Source organism: Opisthorchis viverrini, assembly GCF_000715545.1.
Source record: "Opisthorchis viverrini unplaced genomic scaffold opera_v5_119, whole genome shotgun sequence".
Lineage (NCBI taxonomy): Eukaryota > Metazoa > Platyhelminthes > Trematoda > Opisthorchiida > Opisthorchiidae > Opisthorchis > Opisthorchis viverrini.
In genome coordinates this window covers 911,159-922,411 of record NW_008751775.1, presented here as the reverse complement: position 1 = coordinate 922,411, position 11,253 = coordinate 911,159, and the positions used below count along the sequence as shown (strand labels likewise).

Sequence of the window (11,253 nt, the reverse complement as noted above, 5' to 3'; positions counted from 1 at the left end):
TCATCATCGACAGCATGACATCAGTGTTTAACACCATGCTTCACTTGATTTATTTGAAAGCCTTATTGTAGAGAAAAGGGAGGAACTTAGTGATAGCTTACCACAATCATTCTGAAGTGCCCACACCTCCAGACACTCATTCAAGCAGTCTGGATAGAAACCGACAACAAGAACGCCACTGACATCGGTTGGCAGCCATATCTCGTAGTCTCCAACCCGGCACAGTGAAGATCACGCGGTCCCCAGCCTGGAAGGCGAGTAGCACCGACAGCACCAAAGCGTTTCGTGATCTCCTTCATACTCCTCTGCCAAGTCAAGGAGAAAACCGGTCAAATTCAGATCAAGCGACGTGAACTGCGCAACCACAGATCCTCTGCACACTGCTGGACAACCGATGGACAGATGGACAACCATCTGCCCATGAGGTTTTTCACCCCATTGTACAAACTTTTCCGATTCGATTTGCGCATGCATGTCCATTATCCTCGTTGTTCGGTACAACGCTGGTTTGCCCCGCTGGGGGTCAAGGCAGCTAATTCCGTCCCAGTCTGGCGAAATTTACGATTAGACAAATCAGCAAAATGCCGACGCCTTTGAAAAATGAATCGCAAACTTCTTTCGTGATTTCCGTCCTACTGCTTTCAACCAGGGACCACCTGCCTGGCAAATGAGAAACTGCGGACATTGTTCAACATGACAATCGATTTATGTTTGGATGTGCGAAACCCAAACAAAGCATTACTAGTTACCCCCGATGCAAGTAACTGATGCACTTGGCGATCAAAATTGCGTTGCACAAGGATGGTCCCATGGTTCGCGTGTGATAAACTTAGTCATGAAATGTATCACACAGTGTGAGATGAACTGCCCAACGATTATATTCAACGCCAGAAACACTTAAATGTGGTGATGTAGGCAACCACTTAATGAATGCTCAATCGTGTGGCTTAGTTGCCCAGGTCCTCAGAGGACCACGTTGTGAGAAATATGAACATGGACTGCTCAAAGAATGTCCCACACATGACCGAGTTGAAAGTCAAAGAGTTAACTTTCAGTGAACTACCCGCGTTCCCAATCTCTCGTTTAGAACATTCTTCAACTGAACGTGCTGCCAATTGTGTACAAACAGAACACCAAGTTGATTGGAACTTGGTGGTTACGTCTACCTGGTGAACGCGAAGAAATTAGAAAACCGGTAGTGGACAATCCAAACGTTTCAGCAACCTTATGAGTAGTGTGCGGGGGGGGGTGCGAGATGGCTCAGCGGTTAGAGTGCGAATTTACTGACACCGGAAAGTCCGTGGTTCGAACCCGACCTCTGCCTCTCGACTTCCCTGGCGGTACCCCGCCCTCGTGCTTCCTTGTGGTGGCATGGCAGTTAGGCACCGAAAGGATGCTACAGCTGAACGATTTTTTTCGTAGTGTGCTACGTCGGAGTTAACTCGGTTCATTTATCACCGCAAGTGATAAAGTGGTCGCAAATAAAAGCGACCTTATTGGCGCTCGCGAACAAGATAAAATATCGGCACCGGAGAGATAGACGAACGATCGGCATAACAATGGCCGCAGCAGAGAAAAATCCCGTCGAAACAAGAGGCACGCGAGCCAGTCGACTCAGAGAAGAAAGCGAGAGAGGCCACTAACCCCCTACTCACAAATTTGTCCTTTCGATAAACAATAGAGGCATTGGCCAAATTTGTAAATGCGTAGATCATAACCAGCTCTAAACAACTGTCTGTTAGGGGGGTCGAATTTATGAAACTAATCTTAGAATGCCGGAAACCTACTGACACCTTCAAAATCCACCAAATTCTCAATAGAGAAACCAGCAACCATCCAGACCAGTCAATCAATCAACAAATCGATTACAGAGACAGGATGGGTCGATGAAAACGCCAGGCGGAATAGCGTCAGTGACAACTACATTGAGCCAACTGCAAACCATTGTTTGCTGATGGATTTCTTGGTCTCAGAAAGATAAAGCTTTCCGACTTAGGATGGACCGTCCGTGTATCTGTACGGTTCGAAGAAAACCTTAAGAATGGTGTTACAAGTCTGGCCACTGTGGCACTTTCCACGTCGTGTCTGAATCCTTCATGAGGGTTTCTGATGAACGCTTCTCCAACACAAGAAATCTCATGCTCTTGAGCGAACTCTGTTGGCTTGATTCGCGGATGTGTATCGATTATTTTTGTTGCCCGTTGTGTCGGTGATCCGCGCGGTGTATCGATTAATTTTATGCGTTCTTAATTGACCGATATTTATTCATCAGGCAAAATTAACTGTTTACGTGTCGCTTCGAAAAGCTGGTCCTCTAGCGGTCTCTCGCGCAAGTCGTACCATCAAAGAATCGCCCTCCAAATTTACGAGACGTGCACCGTGGATGACTCCAAAACACGAAAAAACGTACGAACGGTGGTGCATGGCTTTCCAGTATGGGAGGGTTTTACTGAAGTCGTAAAGCCGACATTATCACATCGAAACTCGATGCTTCTCGAGTGCTTATTCAAATTTGCCGGACGTACTGATTCCCACGGAAAAATACCTGAATGTTAGACTACTCCTGATCGGTAGTTGTTGGTAACATGCAAAGCTGTCTTTAATATCTAAGAGTTGAACAAAAATCGGGGGAATCATACACCAGCTGTTTGGCACTTCTTCGCTTTCCAACCAAGATTGACTGTACATATCTGATTATCCGTACTGCCAACTCAGAAAGGCCCCATGTGCCCTCCGTCCGAGAAGCCATCACGAGAGGCAGTGGGCCTCACGTGAATCACGTGGTTGAATGAATGATGGTGCCGCACTCAGAGTCTAAGTAACCACTTTTTTCACCTTCTGATTGAGAACCGTCTGAGAAATTTGTAGCACGCGCTGCACCACTGTTACCAAGACATAACAGTAGTTCCCTGCTTTTCAGAGTTGATTAATTTTGCTAGCAGCACGAAATCTCGATGGAACCTTCAAAGTCACTCTAGTACAGACAAGCAGTATGCAGCATTTCGATACTCTCTTGTATTGATCACAAGCGGGTCATCTGAATGGCTACCCGCCGATGTCCACCGACTGACATGCTGAAGCAAAACAAAGTAAGATACTAGTCAGCCAACTTCCAACACCTATGGTCTTTAACCACTTGGTGGTGTTCCAAGTAGTCCAAAACTCTAAACGGCATCACAGGTGGGCAAAACTGGTGACGTCACGCTGTGGACAACTTCCATAGAGACACATTGTTACGATGCACACGGAAATATGCAAGGTATCAACATGAAAGTCGTTTCGATATTCAAACGGTGATTACGATATGATCCTAGGGAGATAGCGAACGATAAAAGATTCGGACTCAACCGAAACTTTCGGTACGATACCTGCGTCAACAGTGGTCCACCTCCTGATGCGTTTATGACAGCGTTTAATCGCATTCACACGAACGATGGTCGACTCATATCCAGTCATAGTCACATGTAGAACTCGAGAGAGTTCATTGGTTACGGCGCGAACGTATTGACTGCACGGTCCATGGTTCGAACCGAACTCGGCTGCTCCTGTCTAGGAGAGGGAAACCAAGCAGTATCTCGCCCCTTCGGGTAGCATGGTAGCTAGGCATCGAGTGTTGCAGCTAGACGATTGAAAGTCACAGAAAACCTGTATTCGTTACTGAAACCGATTGTCAGCGACAAAATCTGACTATTGGACAAGCAGATCTGTATACATGTGAAAAAGTTACCGCATAACGGACCGATAAAGAAGAAACAAGGTCAGTCAAGAGGCAATTGGTGAACGGAGGCGACAACAGGCCAGATGGAAGACTGCACAAAGTTCGCTATGGGCGAGATTTCTGATCCTGACAGGGTGTGTAGATCGCCTAAGTCAATCCATGGGTCACAAATCAGAGTGAATTTATTATCCTCACTGAAAGGAAACAGAGAAAAAATGGGTGCTAATACGCCATTTTTATCACTTTTATCGCAGTGAGTTCGCGGAGAATCGGTTCGAACACAAAGTAGGACAAAAGATTGACGGAAATTCGGGAACTGCGTCCACCTGATGGGTCCCAAGCAGGGTGAAAGCGGTTGCGGACTGTCAAAGCGTTTTTAGCAATCTATTAACAGTGTTCCGCCTAACTTACATTGTTTCTATCTCTTGCGAACAAAAGGTGACAGTCGGGGGTTAGAATGAATGGGACATTTCAAACAACAGTGGGATAGAATCTCTTCCGTGCAGGTTCACAAAAGCCCTGACCGACGCCCGGCCCATGTCGGGGACTAATGCGTTGGCACATATTAACTGTTGATTTATTGAGCTGCATGGTGATTCAACCGTACATGCGTCAAAGACAGCAAGTGAACTATATAGCTCAGTTGAGAAAACACTCATTCCATGGCGGGACATCAATGGTTCGGGTCCAACCCAGGGCATACCTTTCTTTCCAAGCCATTTGAAGTGATTGCATGCAACAAATCAAACGGTCCAGTAATCCAATTTGGGCAAATCCGAGAAACTCATCCATGAGAATGAAAAAAATCCTGGTCACACAAAAACCATCCGAGCACACATGGCCTTCAAATAAGAAAAGTTCTACCGTATCAAGTGAGCTCACAAAGCAGTCGTAAAACAATGATGATGAAGCAACTTTTGAAGCAGCAGATACTGCGATCGGTAGGTTGAATTCCCCCGATATGCCAGCAACAGCTGAGTCGTGATGTGGAGATGACGTTATGCACATAGGTAAGCGACGTTCGTCCAAACGACAGGCCACTGTCTTAAAAGTTCCCAAGACTGGGATCGACTAAGCTCTCTCGTCTTCCTTTGAAATTTGAAACCAGGACTACATGCTAATCCAGTGAAGAGTTCATGCAAGTACTCTCTGTCAACCACTATTTAGTATGCCACTCCCGAAGAGAAATCCCCCGAGACCAAATAGTCCCTGATGACTCCTGTCTGAGGATGATCGCTGTAAACTACTTTCAGTCACAAATCACTTGTGGGGCAAACAAACCATTCGCTTACGCGGTTTCACTCTGTTGGACGCAGTGCAGCGTGAGACGAAACACGGTTCCACAGAAGAGCGACGAGAACCGAACACACTCCGCTAATTCTCCTCCGTTTCCCGCAAGTCCCGCAACCAACAAACACGGTGGAGGTACATATACAGGGTCAAAGCATACTCGGTCCTTCGACAGGATGAAATGGCCAGCGGGGATCACTAGGAAAGAACCAAAATGTAGGGCAGAAAGTGAGCAGTGCTGATAAAAACGGTATAAAACCGAACCAAATAGCTTCTAAATCACTACGTCAGGATCGAAATCAAACAGATTGAGTCACCAGTCCCTCCAAAGGGGAAATGCTTCTAAAGCTTTTTGGTGTGCGACTCGCTCGACTGAACCGAAAAATGACCTGTTGAATAGAAAAAACGTTCAGCTGTAACACCCTACCGGTGCCTAGCTGCCATGCTATCCCAAAAAAGCACAAGGGCTGCCAGGTTGCCCAAGCCCAGACAGGGATAGTCGAGAGGTAGAGGTCGGGTTCGAACCACGGACCTTACGGTCAGTAAATTCGCGCTCTAACCACTTGGGGCATGGAAAACCTGGCAGTATCTCCGTCCATGTGCTTCGTTCGGATGGCGTGGCAGCTAGGCTGAACGATTAGCATTTTGCCGAGCATTCATTTGTTGAAACATTCAGAACCCCAAACAGGATGACATCTACTTACTAGCCAGTTCGGTCAACTCATCATACAGGTAGGTTTCCGTTAGTTGAAGAACTCAACACAAAGAACTCATCACCATCACCGTGATAAAAACGTCGTAACCTAACAACCAAAAAACGGATCCAACAGAACAATAAAATCAGAGAATTTCGAACAAGATATTGGACACAGGTCAAGTTGCATGAATACCAGATGTAGTTTGTACCAAAAAAGCTATCCGATTAGGATTGAACAAGGAAGGCGAGGGACATATCGGGTTGAACAAATGGTCTTTCAACTAACAAATACCAGTTGGAATAAACGAAGATCAGCCCAGGTTCGAGATGAGTCTCTCGAAAAACCAAATTAGTTTGCAAATGAGTGTATATTCGTTAATTTCGTGCAATTTGGTTTCAAGTAGAACATAAGGTTGACGGAAACCCGGGGACTGCGTCTACCTGATGAGCCCCAAAGACGGCGAAACCGGTCGTGGGCTGTCGACAGATTTTCAGCAACCTTATGAGTAGTACATTACGAAGATCGACGCGGTTTTTCGAAGTGATTTGTGGTGTATTATACTTTTGGGGGCCTGAGTTAGTTTATCGTAGGAATACGGTGTTTCGAAGACCGCTTTTCGATTTTTCCTCTTGAATAGCTTTGGTGTTGTCTTCTGAAGGTCGCCTCATCGAAACGCTACGCCTATTCATCGTAAAGGTCGAATGTGTAAGTATTGAGAAACCGGATGAACGCAGAGTCTTGGAAATGCCGCTTATACGGGGATGCAAATTGCGTCACCTCAGATTCGAATGAAGCTCCTAACGTGTATTGACACGAAGCGGAGGTAAGTTGTAAAATAGCTTGTCTTGGTGAACGAGGAGGATAACGGAACTTGAGTATACTTCAATGCCGAAGTTCGAAGAAACGTGACGACCAGCTGTCGTCGGTGTGTTTGGACTCCGTGCTCAATTGCAACCAGAACCTTCTTCCTGACCGATGAAATAAACGGTTGTTCGATATATGGACGAGATTAATGTCTCGACCATCATGGGGATAGTGAAAAAATCGTTCACGTGTAAAACACCCTTCCGGTGCCTATCTGCCATGCTACTCGAAGGAAGCACGAGGGCTGAGATACTGTCAGGTTGCCCAACCCTAGACAGGGGAAGTGGAGGGACAAAGGTCGGGTTCGAATCACGGACCTTCCGATCAGTTCATTCGCGCTCTAACAACTTGAGTGCGTGTCAAGTCACCCGAGCTAGGTTTGATGTGTACCGCTCCCCCTCTCTAGTAATCGACGTAAGACGTCGGGCCCCTGAGTGCATCATGTAACGTTCCACTTCCATCTATAGCTCTTCCGTCCAACCCAGCCTACTGGTCATAAAAAAGGTAATTGGCTATGGATTATCTGTTGCAAAGGAGCACGAACGTCTTAGCGGACGAACGAGGGATCTCCTCATGACAGCGAGTCACCGTTGCACATCTGTCGACCGTTCAACCCTAAATTAGGGGCTGCAAATGTAAAATTTTGAGCTCTGTGAGTTGCTGGTCCAGAGAGAAGTATACTTGAAATTGCAAACAATATTAAATAATCTAAATAATTCTGCCTCACGGTTCGGCATGCGCTTCACACTGGCAAAGTGTAAAGTGCTATTGCAAGATTGGATGGGCTCGAACCCTAGCCTCATGCTTGCGGATGAGCCTATTGAGGTGGCAGACAGATTTGTTTATATGGACATCTGTCCCGGTGGTCTCGCAAAAGATGGAATTTCCATCCGGATTGGGAAGGCCAGAGCAGCTTTCGTAAACCTGCGTCACTTGTGGCGTAGGCGTGACATCAGCTTCTCCGTTAAAGGTCGAGTTTACAATGCTGCGGTGCGCTACATATTACTATGTGGATCAGAAACCTGGCCGCTGCGCGCCGAGGACGTCAAAAAACTTTCAGTGTTTGACCATCGATGTCTTCGGATCATTGCTCGAATCTGGTGGGAACACCGGATCAGCAATGCTGAAGTACATCGAATGGCATTCGGGAGAAATAACTCTCGATAGATGAACTGATCACACTACACAGGTTGCGCTGACTCAGCCACGTGTTGCGTATGCCGGTCAACCGACTTCATCGAAGAGCTCTTTTCGCACAACCATTCGTTAGAGACATTGTCAGACATGGCCTAGTCGCGCCCTCAATGGCGCTCGTGCATCCAAGCTATTGCCTTCAATCCATAGCTCCTTTCCTACCCACCCCCCCACTTGACAGTCCACCTACAGTGCTGTACTTACGCACTAATTTATCAGGTCCCGCCTCCAACGCGGAGCTACCTACCCCACCTCCCCGAATCATCGGTGAACGAAACTGTGGCAGCTACAACCACTGTACGACAAGTACGCCGTTTTACAGGTGACAATGATGATAGTGAGTTCAGTAGCTGAACTCGACCGACTTTTCGATCACTGCAAACAACGAAGTCATCCAAGTGGATGAAGAAGGACCTATTTCTGAAGTTTCAAGATCACCATCCGAAGTCAGCCCTAGGGAACGCCTTGTCCTCAAACTTAAACTATTGTTGTTTTCCGGAATTAAGCTGTCGAGATTAATCGGGCAACTGCTCAACATGCGGCGGCCAAAGTGCGTCGGAGGCAGTTTCACAAACGGTCACACTTCAGATGGCTCACCTGGCTGCTCACGGCAGTATGCTAACAATTCGTGCCATATTCGGTAGAACGGAGATGCTGGCAGCGGGAATGAACGCAAAGTTGGTACTGCACAAGAGAAAAAAGGAGAAAGGATACTTGACCAGGGTGCGGATAACACATACACGTACATCAGATATCCATGTGAAAAAGTACTCGGTACTGTATAAAAAAGCAATACGGTGGAAATTGTAGATCGCACAGGATCACAGTATGCTCTGTAGTACTGCTCCAAACAGCTAACAGTGACAAAGTAAAAACAAACGTGTCACTATGAGAAACAGACGTTTCCGCTTGGTCGCAAAAACCACGCATGGGATAGAAACTAAGGGCGCCCCTGCAAACAAGTAGTCAAGATAAAGTAACGTGCTGGTAACTGATCAGGTGGCTGTTGATCTGTTCGCCGAATTCGGCGATTGATTTGCAAACGTTTCGTCAACATTTGAGGAGACATCTTCAGTGCGGTGTTGAGTGGATAGTCCCTCTCTTCGTGCCTGCGTCCACATAGTTAACAAAGAGCAACTTTTTGCGCCCTAACCTGATTGGCCACTGATAATCACCGCACTTGGATTCTGGTTGGTCCGATCATAATCTGTGTTTAGTTGTGGTTTGTATTTTTTGCCTCCTACGGCTACACTACTGTTGAAATTGCTATCCATCGCTGTCCCTCTCGGTTGACCCGTTCTTGATCGGTATTGCGTCGTGGTCGGCACGAACGGAGGGACTACCCACCCAACAGCACCCCCAATGGTGACGAAACGTTTGTAAATCAATTGCCAAGCTCGGCGAACAGATTAACAGCCATCTGATCAGTTACCAACTAATGCACCCGATCTACCAATATTTCGACATTACAAATAAGGTCACGTGCACCTATCACGGAGAAGATATAAGCTGAAGTCTTCAATGGAAGTATGTGGGTGGTGAGAAATGCTCGTACCCAACTGCCCTAGAACCGTGAGAAAGAATGGCCTAGCGTAGGATGACCACAAGCAGCCTTACGTCTTTATCGAAAACCGCCAAGGACAAGGTACCTGCACCTGGCAATGGGACAAACGCATCGGAGAATCATGTCGAAAACGCGAACAGTGGGAGTAACCCGACGTCTATCGCGAAACTTCTTTGACAAGGGGTCATCACGACTAACTCTAGCTAAGCAGTCTATCGCAAGGACCAGCAACGCGTTACTTTCCTGAGGGTTTATGACCACGTGCACAGAAATCACGCTGACCCCATCAAGAGTAGTACTCAGTTTGACGGTAGCCGTCTTCATTTCGCGTCGGCGAGTCATGGCCTGTACCCCGAAAACTGTCGCCAAGAAGAGTTCAAAAAAAACTTTCATTGGTAGTCAAATAACACAATCAACGTGTGCTCAACAGCAATTCTTATAATGTCTGGCGCGCACGATACATAAAACGGTCGGAAATCAAAAGGCGAGACATTCATGATTGATCAATCGAATCGAGTCAAAGCGACTGAATATCAGTGCAGAGCTCGCTTGTAACGAGATAGACTAGTCAACTGACTGGCAATATGCTTATGTCTTCGGGTTCGGCCTGGTTGTCATTGGCTGCAGTACGGCCATTCGGAACAAGGGATATCGATTAATTGCCCACAACTTTAGGCTTTCTAAAACAATTCTTGTAGAGATCGTCAGTAAACAAAAGGAGTGGTAAAATATTACGAGTAATGGTTTGCGGTGTTGTACATTAAAAAAACCTACCCAGACAAACTGTTGCGTTTCAAACCCTCAAGAACCGAAAATGACAATTCGTAATGCACTACTCATAAGGTTGCTGAAAATTCGTCGATATCTCGAATATCGTAGCGACTGAAACATGAGGCGGCCTGGTGCCTGGAAACATCGAAGACGATAGATTCAGCTGGGTTCCAGGCGAGCCTCTCGAGAAGCCAAATTAGTTCGCGAGAATGGCAATGTTAGTGGAATCGGTAAGTGCGTGGTCGTCTGATGTCATTCTTGTTGTAGAAGTGGGGTAAGACCAATCTTTCATCATGTGAATAATGGTTGGTTTATGCCGTGGTCATTCTCATGACATCCCACCAGCGTTTCACCCCAATCACTCAAATGCCTTCGCTTCTGGACTGAAAGGCTGCATTCATGCTGAGTAAAGCAGGTATCACGCTGTCATTCGAATACGTCTGGCGTGTCATATCAGACGGATAAGCAGAGAACGAATGATTGTTTTGACGAATAATACACAACCGGCATTCTCGAAAGACAGAAGTTAGAGTGCGGATAACTAACACCATCACCGTATGGAACATAAAATTGGATTCGAACTTAGGCTCGGCTAAGCCAGTTTACTAGGCTCCAGAAGACTCAGTGGTTCAAGCGCGAATTTACTGACCGGAAGGCCTCTCGACTTACCCTGTCTGGGCTTGAGCAACCTGGCAGTATCCCGGTCCTCGAGCTTCCTTCGGGTGGCATTGCAGTTGGGCACCGAAAGGGAACGATTTTTTTATGTTACACGGCACCCGCCCGACACTGCGCAGGTCGGACGGGATCCGTTAATGTGACGTGCAAATCCGGTCCGTTAGGTTAGATAAGAGGTGAGAGGACGCCACAGTTGAACATCATCATCATCATCATCAACGACAGCATGACATCAGTGCTCAACACCAATGCTTCACTGCCGTACAGCCATGACTTGTTTGAAAGCCTTATTGTAAAGAAAAGAATAAAGGTGGATGGGGGAGGGACTTAGTGCTAGCTTAACACAACCATTTCGAGGTGCCTACACCTCCAGACATTCACTCAGGCAATCTGGACAGAAACTGACAACAACAACGCCACTGACATCGGTTGGCAGCCATATCTTGTAGTGTCTCCAACCAGGCACAGTGAGGATCACG

The 11,253-nt window shown here is 46.8% G+C and overlaps 2 protein-coding genes across 2 annotated transcripts in view; one reads left to right on the top strand and one right to left on the bottom strand.

The window, feature by feature from the left end:
* Positions 1-3,629: 3,629 nt before the first annotated feature.
* The window catches only part of T265_05990 (hypothetical protein), a gene marked incomplete at both ends in the record, with an annotated part of 25,784 nt that continues 18,160 nt past the window's right edge, over positions 3,630-11,253 (bottom strand). The window contains 3 exons of the mRNA XM_009171142.1: positions 3,630-3,912; positions 5,011-5,206; positions 6,668-6,887. Coding sequence (XP_009169406.1) covers positions 3,759-3,912; positions 5,011-5,206; positions 6,668-6,887 — 570 coding nt within the window. The remainder of the gene's footprint in view (positions 3,913-5,010; positions 5,207-6,667; positions 6,888-11,253) is intronic.
* The window catches only part of T265_05989 (hypothetical protein), a gene marked incomplete at both ends in the record, with an annotated part of 19,787 nt that continues 18,842 nt past the window's right edge, over positions 10,309-11,253 (top strand). Inside the window, one exon of the mRNA XM_009171141.1 lies at positions 10,309-10,329. Coding sequence (XP_009169405.1) covers positions 10,309-10,329 — 21 coding nt within the window. The remainder of the gene's footprint in view (positions 10,330-11,253) is intronic.